We start from the raw sequence: 23,483 nt of genomic DNA, 5'->3' as shown, positions 1-23,483 counted from the left end.
CACATGGCAGCAAAGCACTTGACTTTTTAGGCTGAATCCCCGGCTCCAGGAACAGTGTCTGTGGGTGAAAACACTGTTTCTTCCACTGTTGTGCATGCAAGCCAATCCCCTGTCCATGTTGCATGCGAAGATGCCTCCTGCCCTGCACTTGTCGTTGCCCACACTCAACTACCACCATCATCAAGCACGTCTACATCATTGTCCCAGCGCAGTCTTCAGTTGTCCATAACCCAGTCATCGGAACGCAAGCGTAAATATGTAGCCAGCACCTCACAGGTCACAGTACTAAATTCACAAATATTTCATCTGCTTGCAATCGAAATGTAGCCTTTTAGGCTTGTGGGGATGGAAGCTTTCTGCAACCTGATGGCGGTGGCCTTCCCAATGTACTCGGTCCCCAACCACCACTATTTCTCCCGGTGTGCCGTCCCGGCATTATACAAGCATGTGTCTCTCAACATTACCCGTGCCCTGAACAATGCAGTTACTGAGAAAGTCCACCTAATCATGAACACATTTACAAGTGCTTGTGGGTAGGGATGCTAAAGCTCGTTGACATCACACTGGGTTAACATAGTGGAATCTGGGACCCAGATGGACTTTGGAAAGGAACACGTCCTCCCGACGCCGAGGATTGCTGGCTCTACGTCAATCAGGGTTGCCCCCACAGTTTACAGCTCCTGCATCTCATCCTCCTCCTTCTCCTCTTCAGCCGCCATCTCCGAAATGACCACATCATTCACAAGCTGGAAGCGCTGCAGCACTGCCTCAACCAAGCGTCAACAGGCTGTACTGAAGCTTATATGCTTAGGTGACAAACCGCACAATACTGAAGAGTTGTGGACAGCTCTGAAAGATCAGGCAGATGTGTGGCTGTCACCGCTGAACCTACAGCCAGGCATGTTTGTGTGTGACAATGGCCGGAACCTGGTGACGGTTCTGAGGTGAGGCGAGCTCACACACATACCATGCCTGGCCCATGTGCTTAACCTCATTGTTCAATGGTTTCTAAAAAGCTATCAGGGGCTGCCGAATCTGCTTCTCAAAGTACATTGCCTGTGTGCCCAATTTAGAAAGTCAGCTTCAGCTTCCGCCACACTTGCCGCACTTGATCACCTGATGAAGGCGGATTGACCACCGAAAAGCTTTGTGAGGACATAATGACCAAGTAAAGAAGCTTCTTTTCCATCCAAAACAAGTGTCTGTCTTGGTCTGAGCGCCCTAATCAGCCGTACTTCTCTTTTCTGGCCCATGTGCTTAACCTCATTGTTCAATGGTTTCTCAAAAGCTATCAGGAGCTGCCGAATCTGCTTCTCAAAGTACATTGCCTGTGTGCCCAATTTAGAAAGTCAGCTTCAGCTTCCGCTGCACTTGCCGTGATTCAGCAGCGTTTGCAGCTTCCGGCTCACCAACTGGTGTGTGATGTCCCCACGCGTTGGAACTCAACACTGCACATGTTGGAAATGATTTGTGAGCAGAATAGGGCAGTTGTTGACTACCAGCATCAACAAGGCCATTGGTATTCAGTTCAGAATCCACACTTAACACCTCGGGAGTGGACATGAATGTAAGACCTATGTACCATCCGACAAAACTTTGAGGAGTCCACCAAGATGGTGAGCGGTGATGACGCCATAACTAGCATCACCATTCCCATTTCTCTGTCTTCTGAAACACTCTCTGCTCACAATCAAAGAGGTGGCATTGCAGGCTGAGCACGACGAGATGGAGCAAGGAAGCATGCAGGGTAAATACACACAGCCCAGCCTCATGTCATCCCAACGTGGATTGGTTGAAAATGAGGAAGAGGAGGAGGAGGAAGAACAGGAGCTACTTTCATGTGCTATAGACGGTACTGCAAGCACAACTGCCATACCATCTGTTCAGCGTGGATGGCCTGAGGACAGGGAGGAGGAGGAGGAGAGCATGGTCATTCGTCCTCTTGAAGAGGACACGGAAGTCTTCCCTGTTAGCAGTCTGCAACGCATGGCTGACTTTATGTTGCGCTGCCTTTCTCGTGACCCTCGTATTGTGAAAATTGGGCTGACAGTCATTACTGGTTGGTGACACTTCTAGACCCACGTTACAAGGAGAGCTTTCAATCTCTTCTTCCAGAGGCAGAGAGGGGTGCTAAAATGGTTGCAGTACCAAAAGGCCCTTGTTGCAGAATTGTTAAAAAAAATCCCATCTGAAAACGCTGGCGGCAGAGGTCACAGTTCGTTGGACAACCAAGGAGTACAGGTGAGAGAGACACTTCAGTCAAGCAGAGGCAGGGGAACACTGGCAACATCCTGGGAGAGTTTTCTCAGACTCTCCCATCGCAGTGGCCATGAGACGCGGAGTACTCTCACAAGGAGTGCAAAATTTTGGAAGATGGTGAGCGAGTACCTTACTGACCGTACCTACGTCCTCCAAGATTCCTCTGTGCCTTTTAATTATTGGGTCTCAAAGCTGGATACGTGGCATGAACTGGCTCTCTACACCTTGGAGGTCCTGGCATTGCCTGCTGCTAGCGTTTCATCAGAGCGCATTTTTAGTCCTGCTGGTGGAGTTATACAGTTGTGGCCAAAAGTATTGACACCCATGCAATTCTGTCAGATAATACTCAGTTTCTTCCTGAAAATGATTGCAAACACAAATTCTTTGGTATTATTATCTTCATTTAATTTGTCTTAAATGAAAAAACACAAAAAGAATTGTCCTAAAGCTAAATTGGATATAATTCCACACCAAACATAAAAAAGAGGGTGGACAAAAGTATTGGCACTGTTCGAAAAATCATGTGATGCTTCTCTAATTTGTGTAATTAACAGCACCTGTAACTTATCTGTGGCACTTAACAGGTGTTGGCAATAACTAAATCACACTTGCAGCCAGTTGACATGGATTAAACCTGACTCAGCCTCTGTCCCCATGGCACTGTGGCTAACCTCCCTAGATGTGGATGGAAAAGAAAAATTGACAAGAGAGTTCAGCGCAAGATTGTGCGGATGTTGGAAAAAGAACCTCGACTAACATCCAAACAAGTTCAAGCTGCCCTGCAGTCCGAGGGTACAACAGTGTCAACCCATACTATCCTTCGGCGTCTGAATGAAAAGGAACTGTATGGTAGGAGACCCAGGAAGACCCCACTTCTTACCCCGAGTCATAAAAAAGCCAGGCTGGAGTTTGCCAAAACTTACCTGAAAAAGCCTAAAACGTTTTGGAAGAATGTTCTCTGGTCAGATGAGACAAAAGTAGAGCTTTTTGGGGCAAAGGCATCAACATAGAGTTTACAGGAGAAAAAAAGAAGCATTCAAAGAAAACACACTTTAAAAAGCACTAGAAAATGGTTTGAGAGAAAGCACCGGAAACTTCTAAGGTGGCCAGCAATGAGTCCAGACCTGAATCCCATAGAACACCTGTGGATAGATCTAAAAATGGCAGTTTGGAGAAGGCACCCTTCAAATATCAGGGACCTGGAGCAGTTTGCCAAAGAAGAATGGTCTAAAATTCCAGCAGAGCATTGTAAGAAACTCATTGATGGTTACCGGAAGCGGTTGGTCGCAGTTATTTTGGCTAAAGGTTGTGCAACCAAGTATTAGGCTGAGGGTGACAATACTTTTGTCTGGCCCATTTTTGGAGTTTTGTGTGAAATGATCAATGTTTTGCTTTTTGCTTCATTCTCTTTTGTCTTTTTTCATTTAAGACAAATTAAATGAAGATAATAATACCAAAGAATTTGTGTTTTCAACCATTTTCAGGAAGAAACTGAGTATTATCTGACAGAATTGCAGGGGTGTCAATACTTTTGGCCACAACTGTAACTGATAAGCGCTTCCGCCTGTCAACTGAAAATGCGGCCAGGCTGACTCATATAAAAATGAACAAAGGCTGGATTGGGGCAGACTTCTGTACATCACTGCATGATAACAGTGAAACCTTACCTCAAATCCAGTGTCTTGTTGTGAGGTATATTCCCATGCACCTCATCTCACCCACACATGGGTATACACTTCCTGATTTTGGATATTTTCTGTTGTCCTCCTCCTTCTCCTCATCATCCACTACCACTAGATCACAATGGTGACCATGGTCCTTGATGCAACAGCCACTAGAAATTTTTGCAAGGGTGCTTATGATGCCCATTCCAAAAATGTTTACACTCTATGTTGAGGTGCCTATACACTTAGTCTATGTGCATTACAAATATACCAGACACGCTACTGTAAACTGGGAAAACAGTTTTAGTAGGCCATCCTCCATGTCTCTTCCGACACCACCACTTGATCACCAGGGCAATGATGCAACAGCCACTATAGTTTTTTGCAAGGGTGTTTATGATGGCCATGAAAAAAATATTTATACAGTAGGTTGATGTGTACCCCCCAGGTGGAAATGTTTGTCAGCCCATACGCTTTGTTTATGGGCATTACAAGTATAAGAGACCCACTCATGTAAACTGGGAAAGCAGTTTTAGTAGGCCATCCTCCACGTCTCTTTCGACACCACCACTAGATCACCAGGGTAATCGTGGTCCATGATGCAACAGCCACTATAGTGTTTTTGCAAGGGTGTTTATGATGGCCGTAAAATAAAATTTACACAGTAGGTTGATGTGTACCCCCTAGGGGAAAATGTTTGTCAGCCCATAAGCTTAGTGTATGGGCATTACAAGTATAGGAGACCCGCTCCTGTAAACTGTGAAAACATTTTTCTTAGACCATCCTCCACATTTCTTCCTTTGGGATTGGATTGTGTGCAAATTTTGGGCAGACCTTGTATTCTCTTCATGTGCAAACTTTAGGTGACTTAAAAATATCAGAATAATGGGAACTTTGGTTTCATGTGGCCATCCAGTACATGTGTTCAAAGGCTTATTGAGGTGCGTGTAACTTTGGTGTGAAGCACCTCAGGAGTCCAGTTGCCACAGTGGCATTGCCTCCCTCACAGGGGGTGATGTCATGCTTGGAAGCAAGGAGGGTTCTCCTTGCCATGTAACACCAGCATCCAACACTTTTCCTGACTTCAGACCAGAAGAGGGAGCTCTAACACCTGGTTTCAGGAGAGCTTCCCTATAAGTTCTGGCCTGGAAGTGGGATTAGTCAGTCTGAGAGAGAGAGTGAGGGAAGAAGGAGGGAAGTGAAAGAGAACCTGTGAGTGGAGCTGTGACCAAGCTCACCCCAGTGCAGAGAGCTAGAAACCGGACGCCGGAGTCAGTGGCTGTGCGGGTACAGAAGTCCCAGCAGCTAAATCTGAAGGGCAGGAGACTGCAGATCTCCTGGTCCTATCAACCACCTGTCAACACAGCAGCAACCTAGAGCCCAGAGCCACCAGGATGGAGCGACACCTGTATTAGGCTCAAGCTGCCTGCCATGTGGGCAAGGACTTAAGGACAAGGAGGAACAGAGGCTCAAGCATAGCTTTAGGCAGCCAGGACCTCAGAAGACAGCGTGATAGGAAGGCCTCCAAACCCATCTGGCTTAGAGGAACCTATATTGCTTCCTGGCTGCGCGGATCTCCATACCAATTGTTATCCGTGCCCTGGCCAGCATTTCAAATCATCAAGTAAAGGTGAAGGAAACTACAACCCTTGTGTCTTCAGTCATTCCCCACTCCCTCAGTCCTGCACCCCAAGGTCCACGGTCCCTTGTAAGAACTTTACCGGTAGCCCCGGGGTCCTGCTCCACCTGTGGGTAGCAGAACCATCCCAGTTGCGACACCATTGGCCTCAGTGGTCTCCTTAAGCAGCGTTGGCCATCCATTGCCGAAACACCCCAGGTGGCGTCATGTTAAATCCACTATAAACTTTCCCTCAGCATTTTTATTGCACGGGCAGGGCCACGGACAGGGTCACCGCTGCTGTGACATCCTTTCAAGAACTGACAGGCCCGGACCGAGTGCCCCACGGCCCTGGAGGGTGCCACAGGTGCAGGGCAGGCCTTGCATTCAATGCATAAGCAAATAGTATGGGAGTACCAAATGAATACTGTGAAGAGTTTTCCTGTGGCCATCGAGTACGTTGGTTCAAAGACATATTAGGGTGTGTGTAACTTTGGTGCAGGGCAGGCCTTGCATTCAATGCATAAGCAAACAGTATGGGAGTACCAAATGAATAATGTGAACTTCGTTTTACTGTGGCCATCCAGTACATGAGTTCAAAAGCTTATTGGGGTGCATGTTACTTTGGTGCATGGCAGGCCTTGAATTCAATAGATAAGCAAACAGTATGGGAGTAGCAAATGAATACTGGGAACTATGGTTGCATGTGGTCATCCATGACGTGTGTTCAATGGGTTGTTGGGGTGCGTCCAAATTTTGGGCAGCCCTGCCACTCACTGCATACACAAAAACAGTATAACAGATCCAATGTTTAAAAATGGGATCAACAAAGTATAGCTGGCTGATGGCCTTCTAAAAATAGATTTTCTGACTTTTAGAGTCCCTCCTTCATAAATGAAACAGGATGTGTCTGATGATGTGTCCGCACCACATGGCCAAAGAAAGTTGTAAAATGTTAAAATTAAATTTCCCAATAATGCATTTGTCTTGGTTGAAAGCAATGCTAAAGTTGAAAAACACATCAAAAAACGCTACGTGTGAACATAGCCCAAGTGGTGGAGGAACATTTTTGTTTTTGGCTAATTATTTTGCCTTATATAAAAGTCATTACCCTGTAAAGTATGTTCCTTAACATATTTCCCTGGAAAATCCATTTTGGGTTCGTTTTTGTGTTTTTTGGTGCGCCTGTAAACATGACATAACACTCTGACATCATTGTTCACAGCTGTGACCTGGGAGTCAGGAATTCTTCCAGGGGCATCTTCCATGATGTTCCCATGTCATTTGAGCACTGTTTCCATCATTTTCAGATGCTTTTAGACTTTAGAAGGAGGGGTCATTTTAAAAATACTCGATTCCGCAGCTGTAAAATCCGCAGCATTGACAGACAGATTGAGACAGAGAGACTCATTGCCAGAGAAAGTAAAAATAATCCCAAAATATTCTTTAACTACATAAATAGTAAGAAGCTAAAAAATGATAGTGTTGGTCCCCTTAAAAATAGTCTGGGTGAAATGGTGGATGAGGATGAGGAAAATGCCAATATGCTAAATGACTTTTTTTCAACAGTATTTACACAAGAAAATCCCATGATGGATAACATGATCAGGGATAAAAATTCTCCGTTAAATGTCACCTGCTTAACCCAGCAGGAAGTACGGCGGCGTCTAAAAATCAATAAAATTGACAAATCCCCGGGCCCGGATGGGATACACCCCCGAGTACTGCAGGAATTAAGCACAGTCATAGATACACCATTATTTTTAATCTTTAAAGATTCCATAATAACAGGGTCTGTACCACAGGACTGGCGTATAGCAAATGTGCCAATATTTAAAAAGGGGACAAAAACTGAACTTGGAAATTCTAGGCCAGTAAGTTTAACCTCAATTGTGGGTAAAATCCTGGAGGGTTTTCTAAGAGATACTATACTGGAGTATCTGGAGAAGAATAACCTTATGACCCAATATCAACATGGGTTTGCAAGGGACCGTTCCTGTCAGACTAATCTGATAAGCTTTTATGAAGGGGTAAGTTCCGGACTGGACCAAGGGAATGCAGTGGACGTGGTGTACATGGACTTTTCAAAAGCTTTTGATACGGTGCCACACAAAAGGTTGATACATAAAATGAGAACAATGGGGATAGGGGAAAATATGTGTAGGTGGGTTAAGAGCTGGCTCAGGGATAGGAAACAAAGGGTGGTTATTAATGGAGCACACTCGGACTGGGTCACAGTTAGCAGTGGGGTACCACAGGGGTCAGTTTTGGGCCCGCTTCTTTTTAACATATTTATTAATGACCTTGTAGGGGGCATAGAGAGTAGAATTTCAATATTTGCAGATGACACTAAACTCTGCAGGGTAATTAATACAGAGGAGGACAATTTTATATTACAGGAGGATTTATGTAAACTAGAAGCTTGGGCTGATAAATGGCAAATGAGCTTTAATGGGGATAAATGTAAGGTCATGCACTTGGGTAGAACGAACAAGATTATAATTATGTGCTTAATTGTTAAACACTGGGCAAAACTGTCACTGAAAAAGACCTGGGTGTATGGGTGGACGACAAACTCACATTTAGTGGCCAGTGTCAGGCAGCTGCTGCAAAGGCAATTAAAATAATGGGATGCATTAAAAGAGGCATAGATGCTCATGAGGAGAACATAATTTTACCTCTATATAAGTCACTAGTGCAACCACACTTAGAATATTGTGTACAGTTCTGGTCTCCGGTGTATAAGAAAGACATAGCTGAACTGGAGTGGGTGCAGAGAAGAGCGACCAAGGTTATTAGGGAACTAGGGGGTCTGCAATACCAAGACAGGTTATTACACTTGGGGTTATTTAGTTTGGAGAATCGAAGGCTTAGGGGTGATCTTATTACAATGTATAAATATATGCGGGGACAATACCAAGACCTTTCTAATGATCTTTTTACTTTTAGACCTGTGATGGGGACAAGGGGGCATCCTCTACGTCTGGAGGAAAGAAGGTTTAAGCATACTCACAGACGCGGATTCTTTACTGTAAGAGCAGTGAGACTATGGAACTCTCTGCCATATGATGTTGTAATGAGTGATTCCCTACTAAAATTTAAGAAGGGACTGGATGCCTTTCTTGGAAAGTATAATATTACAGGGTATATACACTAGTTACCTTAATATTGCGTTGATCCAGGGAGCTAGTCTGATTGCCGTATGTGGATTCGGGAAGGAATTTTTTTCCCCAATGTGAAGCTTACTGTTTGCCACATGGGGTTTTTTTGCCTTCCTCTGGATCAACATGTTAGGGCAAGTTAGGATAGGATATGGGTTAAACTAGATGGACTTAAAGTCTCCCTTCAACCTTAATAACTATGTTACTATGTTACAGCAACTGCGGAGTCCCATAGGATTGTATAGGGATACATTTTTGAAGTGTTTTTTAAGTGTTTCGGTGGCAGCAAAAACGCAGCGGAAACGCATAAAGACGCAATGTGGGCACACAGCCTTAGGGATTAGGGGGGTTAGCAGAAAGTGAAGGATTATAGGGGTGAGAGTGAAAACAAAGAGAGACAATAATAATCAAAGCTTTTACACATAAATTACCTGGTAGCAGTATACTGAGGTCAGGGGTTCCCACAATAACCCCCATTCAGTATTCTCCCATCAAGCACTAGCAAAACACTTTTGCATCAAGTTTAAAGCATCTCCTCTGACAGGTCATCTTGTCTCCAGCTTGCCATACTTAGATTAACTCTAAACCTCTAAGACCAGTATATGTGCATCCAGATCTGCTCTTTGGTACAGGGATACTCACAAAATTCACTATTTTGAGATGTGCTCTTCATACCCATTTGCTAGACCTGGTGCTAATGCACCAAGCTGGCAGACAGCCTCGAACCACATTTCATGGGATCGCGAGTCACATATGGCTCCCAAGCTACAAGTTGCGGATCCCTGCCATAGAAAATTGGTGCGATGTAATCTTCAGATTGGTTAATAATAAGTTTCACTTACCTCGTATGTACTTGTAATGCCAGATCTGTAGAACACTGGTACAAAAAGTTCTGCAGACAGTATGATAACAAATGTATAGGAGATCATAAAAAAGAAATAGTATGCTCCAAAACGAACAACCTCCGCTGGCGTCCCCAAAACTGTGATTGCAGACATAAAACTAGCTGTCAGTGACAAAGCTACAGGTCCACATGTCATCTGCCTGCCTCCAACCAGAAATTCACTTGATGTTTTCTTTTTCCTTTCTTTAATAGCGAAGAAGACGCCAATACTTGCTGAGACGACCAGCAAAGCTGCAAACACAACATAGTCCCAAACCACAAAGCCACTAAGATCTGGTTTTTCAAACTTGGACATCTTTGGTGCTTTGTGAGTTTCAAACACTGCAGGTTACCGGCTATATTTTATCCATAAAGTAAACACAGATACCAATAAGAAATGACTCCCATAAAGCACTGTAAATGTAGCGTATGAAGAGATAGAAGCAGTGGCAGGAAATGTAAGGAGGTATATGGCGACTTATCTTGGTATAAACTGTATCTTCATCTTAGGTGAGGCAAAGGGCTGAGGTGAACCAATGGTATTACTTAATTACCTGATAACACTCTCATGGAATCAGTCTTGTTATTTGGTTAAACATTACTTGGGCAAACATAAAAAGTCCTTTTATGAGTGCTAAGGAATTGTAAAAGTGGGGTTTTAATAGAAAAGAAATCCTGTAATGATCATGATCTACTGACTTTTAGTAGCCAGTCAAACCCATTTGTGTCAACTTCTGTGCATGTGATCAGGCTGAAATCACCAGGGTATATGAACTTTTGATCAGGGTCAGTTGGATGTTTTGGGTTATCATTATGATTTAAAATAAAAAGAAACACAGTAGTTTGACAATAAATGGCTTCACCCAACCACTTACCATGAGTGGAGAAAAAGTTTTGGTGTCATCATTCATATTCTCTGAAAAAAAGGCCAAGAAAGCAAAAATTCTGCCGGGGTATGTAAACTTTTGAGCACAACTGTAACTTTACATTGGAGCTGTATGGATGAAGGAGAGAAAATGGTCAAACCAGACCTACTGCAAAGTTACTACTGTTTTCATTTCAAATGTTTTCTTTAAATAAAAAAATGAATCCAATAATATATTTAACCTTCAAGACTCCATTATCTTAACTCCATCCCGACATATGATGTACAGTTACATCACATATTGTGTCCCTGCCTTTGATGCAGGCTCACAAGCCGAGACCACAACTTTTCCGGCTGATGGTGGCTTAATTATTCAGCCATCATCTGCCTCTAACAGCCGTGGGTTAAATGGAGCTCTGCCTACAGCTGTTAACCTGTCAATCTCTGACCGTAGCATGTAACACTTGTCAGCAGGAAAGAGTGTCATTCCATGCGTCCATCTGCACATCCAAGATGAATATGTGGGGCGCCGATAGGTTGACATGCTAAAGACCTCCATGCTTGTCATGACAATTCTTCTGTGAAAGTAGCACTCTGCTGGCATTCATAGGAGATCATGATTTTCACTATGCATAACAGTGCTGATGTATTGCTATGTATAGCATAAGCAATCAGACTATCAAAGATGCAAGTCCCCTAAGGGCACAGACGGCCATATAACTGGTACAAGGATCGCATTGCAATCCTCGTACTGGCCTCTGGCTTGACAGCTGCATAGAAATACATCACGCTGTCATGCTCAGGTCAGGAGAGGTGCCGGGCCAGTCGGTGCAGTGTAATGTGATTATCACACGAGCTATACCTGTCTGTACCTTAAGGGTCTAACACATACAGTCAAATATGAAAAAAATTAAAGTATGAAAGAATTTAAAAAAATACAAATTCTGCTCTTCTCCCCCTAGATGGCAATAATTATTTGTCCCTGAATAGATCCCAGTGTTACAGGAGTATAACCCCTTACCCACATTGGATGTCCATCTGACCTGGGACCTAAGTCCCAAGAATGGAATAGTACGTCCAACGCGATCAGCAGTGCTCTCTGAGTGAGCACCACTGATCGCTGCCGGGTGTCAGCTGATTATCACAGCTGACACCAGGCACTATGTGTCGGGGCGGTCACAAATTGCCCACGGCACATTAACCACTGGCACACTGCGATCAAACATGGATCAGCGATCTGACACTTTATTATATTGTCCCACACTGGGACAATATAATAAAGTAAAAAAAAACAAAAAAAAGGGTAAAAATAATTTATACAAAATTCCTAAATAAATTAAAAAAAATATTCCCCTAATTAATTATTTTTTGTAAATAAAAAAAAAAAGTACACATATTTAGTATCACCACGTCCGTAATGACCTGCCCTATAAAACTGTCCCATTAGTTAACCCCTTTAGTGAACCCCTAAAAAAAGGCAAAAAACAATGCTTTATCATCATACTGACGAACAAAAAGTGCAATAACGTGCAGTCAAAAAGACGTACAGTATATAAAAAAACATGGTACCGCTGAAAACATCATCTTGCCCCGCAAACAACGAGCCACCATACAGCATCATCAGCAAAAAAATTAAAAAGTTATAGCTCGCAGAATAAAGCGATGCAAAAACAATTATTTTTTGTATAAAATTGCTTTTATTGTATAAAAGCGCCAAAACATAAAAAAAATGATATAAATGAGGTATCGCTGTAAACGTACTGACCCGAAGAATAAAACTGTTTTATCAATTTTACCACACGTGGAACGGTGTAAAGGCCCCCCAAAAGATATTCATGAAATGCTGTTTTTTGTTCATTCTCCATCCCAAAAATCGGAATAAAAAGCGATAAAAAAAGTCATTTGCCCGAAAGTGTTACCAATAAAAATAAAAACGCCAACTCGTCCTGCAAAAAATAAAAAAAATATGACTCTGTAGGTCAAAATATGGAAAAATTATAGCTCTCAAAATGTGGTGATGCAAAAACTATTTTTACAATAAAAAGCGTCTTTTAGCCTGTGACAGCTGCCAAATATAAAAACCGACATAAATAGTAAATCAAACCCCCCTTAGTTAGGGAAAAACAATAAAATTAAAAAAGTATTTATTTCCATTTTCCCATTAGGGTTAGGGATAGGGTTAGGGGTGTGTTGGGGTTAGGGTTGTAGTTAGAATTGGGGGTTTCCACTGTTTAGACACATCAAGGGCTCTCCAAATGCAACATGGTGTCTGATCTCAATTCCAGCCAATTCTGCGTTGAAAAAGTCAAACAGTGCTCCTTCCCTTCCAAGCTCTGCCGTGTGCCCAAACAGTGGTTTACCCCCACATATGGGGCATCAGCATACTCATGACAAATTGTACAACCACTTTTTGGGTCCAATTTCTCCTTTTACCCTTGGGAAAATAAAAAATTGGGGGCAAAAATATAATTTTTGAGTAAAAAAATATGATTTTTTTATTTTATGGCTCTACATTATAAACTTCTGAGAAGCCCTTAGGGGATCGAAGTGCTCACCACACATCTAGATAAGTTCCTTGGGGGGTCTAGTTTCCAAAATGGGGTCACTTGTCGGAGGTTTCAACAGTTTAGGCACATCAGGGGCTCTCCAAAGGCAACATGACAGCCGCAGACCATTCCATCAAAGTCTGCATTCCAAAACATCACTACTTCCCTTCTGAGCCCTGACGTGTGCCCATACAGTAGTTTTCTCCCACATATATCATCAGCGTACTCAGGACAAATTGGACAACAACTTTTGGGGTTCAATTTCTCCTGTTACCCTTAGGAAAATAAAAAAATTGTGGACCAAAAGATCATGTTTGTGGAAAAACTATGATTTTTTTATTTTCACCCCCGGGCGTTATAAACTTCTGCTAAGCACTTGGGGGTTTAAAGTGCTCACCACATATCTAGATAAGTTACTTGGGGGTCTACTTTCCAAATTGTTCAGAAAGTTGTGGGAAGCAGGGTGTGTTGCAGTCCGCGCTGCCGAGATTAACAAATCACCCTGAGGATCCCTGAGGAAGGTGCCAGGAAGGGCACCGAAACGCATAGGAGGAAATAAAGGAGTACACTGCTACAACATCTTGCATCCCAGGTGATTTGTTAATCTCGGCAGCGCGGACTGCAACACACCCTGCTTCCCACAACTTTCTGAAGGTTTTTCCACGTGCGAGTGGTTGGTGGAGGTCCTGCAGCAGCTGATTCTGTGATATGCTCTCAAGCCAGTTGTGGGTTACACAACTGGAATAGGTGAGTGGAACTGTAGTATACCGCTCATACTTCAAGTGTCACTAGTGATAGGGCACTATTGCGCCTCTTGTTCCCCCCACCATTTTTTGTATTGATACTTTCCAAAATGGGGTCACTTGTGGGGGGTTCCACAGTTTAGGCACATCAGCGGCTCTGCAATGGCAACATGACACCTGCAGACCATTCCATCAAAGTCTGCATTTCAAAACGTCACTACTTCCCTTCCGAACCCCAACGTGTGCCCATACAGTAGTTTTCTCCCACACATGTGGTATCAGCGTACTCAGAACAAATTGGACAACAACTTTTCGGGTCCAATTTCTCCTGTTACCCTTGGGAAAATAAAAAAATTGGGGACTAAAAGATCATGTTTGTGGAAAAACTATGATTTTTTATTTTCACGCCCGGGCGTTATAAACTTCTGTGAAGCACTGGGGGTTCAAAGTGCTCACCACACATCTAGATAAGTTCCTTGGGGGATCTGGTTTCCAAAATGGTGTCATTTGTGGGGGTTTCCACTGTTTAGGCACATCAGGGGCTCTCCAAACGTGACATTGCATCCGATCTCAATTCTAGCCAAAACAGTCAAATGGCGCTGCTTCCCTTCCGAGCTCTGCCATGTGCCCAAATAGTGGTTTACCCCCCACATATGGGATATCAGCGTGAAGAGTTCTTAGACAGAGCAGAATTATCTCTTCATGTTACAGAAAGAGAAGAAATTCAAAGTGCACCTGAAGAAACACAGGAAAGGAGACATGTGACCCAGAGAAGCAGGAGGATCAGGAGGCAGTCAGCACCCATACTTCTCAGGAACCAGTACCAGGCTCTCACGCAGGAAAACTATGAAGAAATACATCAGGATAAGACTTTGCCCACAAACAGCAACCTTGTACGTCTTCAGAGTCCTCCTGGATGGAGAAAGAAAAGTGTTGTGAAGAAGAAACGGAGAGTGGTGGTCATGGGGGATTCCCTGTTGAGAGGAAAAGGGGCCGCTATCTGCAGACCGAATATAAATTCAAGAGAAATGTGCTGTCTTCCAGGTGCAAAAATTAAAGATGTGTCTGACAGGATATCAGGACTCTTCAGACCTACAGATGACTACCCATTCCTGCTACTACATGTGGGGACAAATGACACCACAAGAAATGACCTGGAAACCATCTGCAGAAACTTTGAAGACTTAGGCAAGAAAGTGAAAGAACTGGGAGCGCAGGTGGTCTTCTCTTCCATCCTCCCAGTGGATGGCCATGGAACAAGGAGGTGGAATAAGATTCTGCAGGTGAACAACTGGCTACGTCGATGGTGCCGTCAGCAACGATTTGGATTTCTGGATCACGGAGTGAATTACCTATATGATGGACTACTTGCTAGAGATGGGGTGTACCTTACGAAGACTGGAAAACATGTATTTGGAAGTCGCCTTGCTACACTTGTAAGGAGAGCTTTAAACTAGAACATCATGTGAAGGGAAGCAAAAGACCAGAGAAAGCCATACACCTGACAAATGCTATTGAGAACTCTGCTATTAGAAGTGGAAAGGAAGAACAAAGACAAAAGAATCTAATTAATAAAAAATATTGGAGAAAGAGAAACCAATCACAAACTAAAATGTTTCTATACTAATGCACAAAGCATGGGCAATAAACAAGGAGAATTGGAACTACTAAAACAGGAAAAGAAATATCAAAAACAAAACATAAAACAAATATCCTGGAATAAAAAAGTAAAAAATATATTGCAAAAATCGCATGAAGGTAGTAATAATAATAAGGGTAATTAATTAACATAATTTTGATCAAAATAATGTAGAAGCCATCCTGCCACGTCAATGCAACCCCCGTGGGACAGTCCTAACTCTTGTATTTAAAACCTTTCCACTTGTCAAGTGACGTAAATGTGAACAAGGACAGAGGGACTGAACCACCAGTAATAGTATAGGCCAGACAGGATGGATTTTCCAACTCAGAAACAGGGCGGTCACACCCTTGTATGCACAGAATGCACAATGAAACAAATGAGAAACTGGGTCTGAGCAGAAAAAGTAAGTTAATGTGCATGCAAAATGTAATTGCATATGAACACATGACCTTTACACAGAGAAAACCAAAAACAAAACACAAAACAAATATCCTGGAATAAAAAAGTAAAAAATATATGGCAAAAATTGCATGAAGGTAGTAATAATAATAAGGGTATTTAGTTTACATAATTTTGATCAAAATAATGTAGAAGCCATCCCGCCACGTCAAGGCAACCCCCGTGGGACAGTCCTAACTCTTGTATTTAAAACCTTTCCACTTGTCAAGTGACGTAAATGTGAACAAGGACAGAGGGACTGAACCACCAGTAATAGTATAGGCCAGACAGGATGGATTTTCCAACTCAGAAACAGGGCGGTCACACCCTTATATGCACAGAATGCACAATGAAACAAATGAGAAACTGGGTCTGAGCAGAAAAAGTAAGTTAATGTGCATGCAAAATGTAATTGCATATGAACACATGACCTTTACACAGAGAAAACCAAAAACAAAACACAAAACAAATATCCTGGAATAAAAAAGTAAAAAATATATTGCAAAAATTGCATGAAGGTAGTAATAATAATAAGGGTATTTAGTTAACATAATTTTGATCAAAATAATGTAGAAGCCATCCCGCCACGTCAAGGCAACCCCCGTGGGACAGTCCTAACTCTTGTATTTAAAACCTTTCCACTTGTCAAGTGACGTAAATGTGAACAAGGACAGAGGGACTGAACCACCAGTAATAGTATAGGCCAGACAGGATGGATTTTCCAACTCAGAAACAGGGCGGTCACACCCTTATATGCACAGAATGCACAGAATGCACAATGAAACAAATGAGAAGCTGGGTCTGAGCAGAAAAAGTAAGTTAATGTGCATGCAAAATGTAATTGCATATGAACACATGACCTTTACACAGAGAAAACCAAAAACAAAACACAAAACAAATATCCTGGAATAAAAAAGTAAAAAATATATTGCAAAAATTGCATGAAGGTAGTAATAATAATAAGGGTATTTAGTTTACATAATTTTGATCAAAATAATGTAGAAGCCATCCTGCCACGTCAATGCAACCCCCGTGGGACAGTCCTAACTCTTGTATTTAAAACCTTTCCACTTGTCAAGCGACGTAAATGTGAACAAGGACAGAGGGACTGAACCATCAGTAATAGTATAGGCCAGACAGGATGGATTTTCCAACTCAGAAACAGGGCGGTCACACCCTTATATGCACAGAATGCACAATGAAACAAATGAGAAACTGGGTCTGAGCAGAAAAAGTAAGTTAATGTGCATGCAAAATGTAATTGAATATGAACACATGACCTTTACACAGAGAAAACCAAAAACAAAACACAAAACAAATATCCTGGAATAAAAAAGTAAAAAATATATTGCAAAAATTGCATGAAGGTAGTAATAATAATAAGGGTATTTAGTTAACATAATTTTGATCAAAATAATGTAGAAGCCATCCCGCCACGTCAAGGCAACCCCCGTGGGACAGTCCTAACTCTTGTATTTAAAACCTTTCCACTTGTCAAGTGACGTAAATGTGAACAAGTACAGAGGGACTGAACCACCAGTAATAGTATAGGCCAGACAGGATGGATTTTCCAACTCAGAAACAGGGCGGTCACACCCTTATATGCACAGAATGCACAATGAAACAAATGAGAAACTGGGTCTGAGCAGAAAAAGTAAGTTAATGTGCATGCAAAATGTAATTGCATATGAACACATGACCTTTACACAGAGAAAACCAAAAACAAAACACAAAACAAATATCCTGGAATAAAAAAGTAAAAAATATATTGCAAAAATTGCATGAAGGTAGTAATAATAATAAGGGTATTTAGTTAACATAATTTTGATCAAAATAATGTAGAAGCCATCCCGCCACGTCAAGGCAACCCCCGTGGGACAGTCCTAACTCTTGTATTTAAAACCTTTCCACTTGTCAAGTGACGTAAATGTGAACAAGGACAGAGGGACTGAACCACCAGTAATAGTATAGGCCAGACAGGATGGATTTTCCAACTCAGAAACAGGGCGGTCACACCCTTTTATGCACAGAATGCACAATGAAACAAATGAGAAACTGGGTCTGAGCAGAAAAAGTAAGTTAATGTGCATGCAAAATGTAATTGCATATGAACACATGACCTTTACACAGAGAAAACCAAAAACAAAACACAAAACAAATATCCTGGAAAAAAAAAGTAAAAAATATATTGCAAAAATTGCATGAAGGTAGTAATAATAATAAGGGTATTTAGTTAGCATAATTTTGATCAAAATAATGTAGAAGCCATCCCGCCAAAAAGAAATATGTTGTCATTGGAATCACTGAAACTTGGTGGGACAATACACATGATTGGAATACAAGACTAGAAGGATACAACTTATTTGCAAGAAACAGACTTGATAAACGAGGAGGAGGTGTCGCATTGTATGTTAGAAACGCGTATATCTGCACAGAGATTGAAGCTTCAGAGACTGGGAGTTCTGTGGAAACTGTTTGGGTAAGAATACAAGGACAGAACAATGGAAAGGACACCATTGTAGGCATTTACTACAGGCCACCTGTGAAAGCTGAAGATATGGATGAACTCTTTATGCATCAAATGGCCAAGTTCTCGAAAAAATATGACATAGTTGTCATGGGAGATTTCAACTATCCAGACATTTGTTGGGAATCTCTCTCAGGCAAAACTAACAGGTCAAGGAAATTCTTATCCTCTCTTGCTGACAACTTTATCTTCCAAAAGGTAGGGGAGAAAACAAGGGGAACTGCTACCTTGGATCTAATCCTTATAAACAGGGAGGAAATGGTTGAGGAGGTAAAAGTGGCTGGGACCCTATTTTAGAATTTTGGATAATTAGAGGAGGAAGACCTGTGAAGAATCAGACGTCAAGGTTAGATTTCAGAAAGGCAGATTTTAAGGGATTCAGAAACAGAATTGGAGGGATCCAAAGACAAAAATGTTCAGGAAGGATGGGAAATCTTGAAAAATGAAATTCTCAAAGCACAATTGTTAACAATTCTGAAAAGAGGGAAGAATAGGAAGCATTTAAGGAAACCAGGATGGATGAACACAGATCTTAAGCACATGCTAAAAAGGAAGAAAAAAATGTTTATAAAATGGAAAGAGGGAGGCATATCTAAAGAAGAATATAATGCTGTCTGCAGAACCTGCAGGGCACAAATCAGATTATCTAAAGCTGACAATGAATTGAGGCTTGCAAGAGATGTCAAAAGCAATAATAAAGGATTTTGGGGATATGTCAAAAGTAACAGAAAAGTCAAAGATGCTATAGGATTTTTATAGGATGAAAATTATGAAATGGTAAGAAAGGATGTTGAGAAGGCCGAACTTTTAAATTCCTATTTTACATCTGTTTTCTCTCAGAAAGGAAATGTAACATCAACTGTTCTTCACTATCCTATTAAGGGAATAGAAGAATCCAGGATATCTATAAACAGAAACATAGTGAGGAAACACTTAGCTAGCCTAAATGAATTCAAGTCTCCAGATCCAGATGAATTACACCCCAGAGTACTGAAGGAGACAGCAGAAGAAATTTTTGAACCCCTCTTCATAATCTTTGAAAATTCTTGGATAACAGGAGAAGTCCCAGAAGACTGGAGAAGAGCAAATGTTGTTCCTATCTTCAAAAAGGGGAAGAAGGTGGACCCAGGCAACTATAGGCCGGTGAGTATGACTTCTATACCAGGAAAGATCTTTGAGCAAATTATTAAACAACATGTATGTCAGTACCTGGATAAGAATGAAGTGATTAAACAGAGTCAGCATGAGTTTGTAACTAATAAGTCATGTCAGACTAACTTAATTTCCTTCTATGACGGAATCACTGATTGGGTGGATCAAGGAAATGCTGTAGATATAGTATATCTTGACTTCAGCAAAGCATTTGACAAACTATCACATACAATCCTTATTGAAAAAATGACTAAGTATGAAATGGACAAGGCAACTGTTAGGTGGATTCATAACTGGCTTAGTGATCGGACCCAAAGAGTTGTCGTAAATGGCTGCACATCCAGTTGGAAGAATGTCTCAAGTGGGGTACCACAGGGCTCTGTCCTGGGCCCTGTATTGTTCAACATCTTTATCAACGATTTAGATGAAGGAATTGAGGGTAAACTGATTAAATTTGCTGATGACACAAAGCTAGGAGGGATAGCTAATACTAGAGAAGAGAGAGAGAGGATTCAAAAAGATATAAATGAACTGGAGAAGTGGGCAGCAACTAACAGAATGGTTTTTAACAGGGAAAAATGCAAAGTACTACATCTGGGCAATAAAAATGAAAAAAGCATATACAGAATGGGAGGAATAGGGCTAACCAACAGCACATGTGAAAAAGACTTGGGTATACTAATAGATCACAGACTGAATGAGTCAACAGTGTGATGCAGCAGCAAAAAAGGCAAATGCAATTCTAGGATGTATTAACAGAAGCATACAGTCAAGATCACGTGAAGTCATTATTTCCCTCTACTCCTCTTTGGTCCTCATCTGGAATATTGTCTCCAGCTTTGGGCACCACGTTTTAAAAAAGACATCAACAAACTGGAGCAAGTTCAGAAAAGAGCGACCAGAATCGTGACCGGTCTGCAAACCCTGTCTTATGAGGAAAGGTTGCAGGATTTGGGAATGTTTAGTTTGCAAAAGAGAAGACTGAGAGGAGACTTAATAGCTGTCTACAAATATCTAAAGGGCTGTAACATTGTAGAAGGATCAACTTTATTCTCATTTGCACAAGGAAAGACTAGAAGCAATGGGATGAAACTGAATGGGAGGAGACACAGATTAGATATTAGAAAAAAACTTTTTGACAGTAAGAGTTATCAATGAGTGGAACAAGCTGCCACGAGAAGAGGTGAGTTCTCCTTCAATGGAAGTCATCAAACAGAGGCTGGACAGACATCTGACTGGGATGATTTAGCGAATCCTGCTTTGAGCAGGGGGTTGGACCAGATGGCCCAGGAGGTCCCTTCCAACTCTACGATTCTATGATTCTATGTTGCTATGATTCTACTCAGGACAAATTGCACAATAACTTTTGGGGTCCTGTTACCCTTGGAAAAAAAATTGGTGGTGAAAAGATCATTTTTTGGAAAAAATATGATTTTTTAATTGTACAGCTGTACAATATAAACTTCTGTGAAGTCCTTGGGGGATCAAAATTCTCACCACATATCTAGATAAGTTCCTTGGGGGTCTAGTTTCCAAAATGGTGCTACTTGTGGGGGGTTTCCACTGTTTAGGCACATCAAGGGCTCTCCAAACTTGACATGGCGTCTGATCTCAATTCCAGCTAACTTTGCATTGAAAAAGTCAAACGGCGCTTCTTCCATTCTGAGCTCTGCCATGCACCGATTCAGTGGTTCCCCCCAACATACCAGGTATCAGCGTACTCAGCACAAATTGCACAATAACTTTTGCAGTCCAATTTCTCCTGTTACCCTTGGTAAAATAATAAAAATTGGACCTGAATTAATTTTTTGTGAAAAAAGCTAAATGTTCATTTTTTAAACATTAAAAAAATTCCTGTGAAGCACCTGAAGGGTTAATAAACTTATTGAATGTGGTTTTGAGCACCTTGAGGGGTGCAGTTTTTAGAATGGTGTCACTTTTGGGTATTTTATATCATATAGACCCCCAAAGGGACTTCAAATGCGATGTGGTACCTAAAAAAAATGGTGTTGTAAAAATGAGAAAGTTGTTGGTCAACTTTAAACCCTTATAACTTCCTAAAAAAAAAATTGTTTCCAAAATGGATCTGATGTAAAGTAAACATGTGGGAAATGTTACTTGTTAAGTTGTTTGTGTGCTATATCTCTGTGATTTACGGGCATAAAAATTCAAAGTTGGAAAATTGCAAAATTTTCAAAATTTTTGCCAAATTTCCATGTTTTTCACAAATAAACGCAAGTTATATGAATGACATTTTACTACTAACATGAAGTACAGTATGTCATGAGAAAACAATGTCAAAATCACTGGGGTCCATGGAAGCATTCCAGAGTTATTACTTCATAAAGGGACAGTGGTCAGAATTGTAAAAATTGGCCCGGGCATTAACGTGCAAACCACCCTTGGGAGTAAAGGGGCTAAGTATCTTGGAATCAATATTACAAGAAGGCCACATGATTATTTATCTCTAAATATTAGCCCAGTTGTGACCAAGATGAGAAATAAAGTCAGTGCTTGGGGGAAGCTTCCCTTGGGTACACTAAATCTTATTAAAATGTGTCTTATGCCCTGCATCCTATATGTACTACATAATTCTCCCAGATGGATACCAGAATACTGATTTAGGAGAATGCATAACAACTTTAGGGAACTGGTTTAGAAAAGGGGTATCTGTTGTGAATTTGATTTCTGGCCTCCCTCTGGTTATTACTGAAGGTGGTGGAGCTGGTCATGTTTAAGATCCATAGCTAGTGTTGAGCATTCTGATACTGCAAATATCGTGTATCGGCCGATGTTCGCTGTATCGGAATTCCGATACCGAGTACCGATATTTTTACAATATCGAATACCGGAATCGGAAGTTCCCATAATGCAATGAGCCAGTTGTGTTAGCCATGTTAACTAATGGCATGGCTGTGATTGGCTGCTGAAATGATGTCATCATGATGCGCGGTCTGTGCAGGCCTGCCGGGGGTCTGTGCGGGCCTGCCGGGGGTCTGTGCGGGCTGCCAGGGGTCTGTATGGGCCTGCCGGGGGTCTGTGCGGGCCTGCCGGGGGTCTGTGCGGGCCTGCCAGGGGTCTGTGCGGGCAGCCGGTGGTCTGTGCAGGTTGCCGGGGGTCTGTGTGGGCCTGCTGGGGGTCTGTGCGGACCTGCCGGGGGTCTGTGTGGGCCTGCCGGGGGTTGTGTGTGTATGCAGGCATCGTGCTATGCCTGCTACAATGACAGTGATTGACACATTAGCCAATGATGGGACAGTAGTAGTCCCATCATCCGGCTAATGTCTTGAATGTAAAAAAAAAATACATACTACATACATACTACATATATACAACATTCATACAACATACATACATACTACATATATACTACATTCATACATCATGCATACATACTACATAATACATGCATACTACATATATACAACATTCATACAACATACATACATACTACATACATACTTCATATATACTACATTCATACAGCATACATACATACATACTACATACTACATATATACAACATATATACTACATTCATACAACATACATACATACATACTACATACATACTACATATATACTACATTCATACAGCATACATACATAAATACTACATACATACTACATGTATACTACATTCATACAGCATACATACATACATACATACTACATACATACTACATACAATACATTCATACATTCATACAATACATACATATAGACATACAGTACATATAACATAGAGTACATACTCACCATCACTTGTCACTTTGATCCCCGAAGCCAGTATCATCTCACTATAAAAAATATTAAAATAACAAACAACCAATATACTCCCTGATCTGCAGAAATCCACGAGTGTCCCATGACGATCTCCTGCAGTGCATCACTGAGAGGTTACTATAGTTCACTGGTTTCACTTTATGGCAAATGCTGCGTGGGAACTTTCTCACACAGCAATACCAAAAGTGAGACTAGGGACTAT

At 41.6% G+C, this 23,483-nt stretch overlaps 1 protein-coding gene across 1 annotated transcript in view; it reads right to left on the bottom strand.

Annotated features, from left to right (window-relative positions):
* The window catches only part of SLC5A12 (solute carrier family 5 member 12), a 280,241-nt gene extending 270,213 nt beyond the window's left edge, over positions 1–10,028 (bottom strand). Inside the window, exon 1 of the mRNA XM_073573874.1 lies at positions 9,545–10,028. Coding sequence (XP_073429975.1) covers positions 9,545–9,901 — 357 coding nt within the window. The 5' untranslated portion in view covers positions 9,902–10,028. The remainder of the gene's footprint in view (positions 1–9,544) is intronic.
* Positions 10,029–23,483: the final 13,455 nt, after the last annotated feature.

This window comes from Dendrobates tinctorius, unplaced genomic scaffold, assembly GCF_039654945.1.
Source record: "Dendrobates tinctorius isolate UK_male_01 unplaced genomic scaffold, ASM3965494v1 ptg000037l, whole genome shotgun sequence".
Classification (NCBI taxonomy): domain Eukaryota; kingdom Metazoa; phylum Chordata; class Amphibia; order Anura; family Dendrobatidae; genus Dendrobates; species Dendrobates tinctorius.
This window is presented reverse-complemented; position numbering and strand designations above follow the sequence as displayed.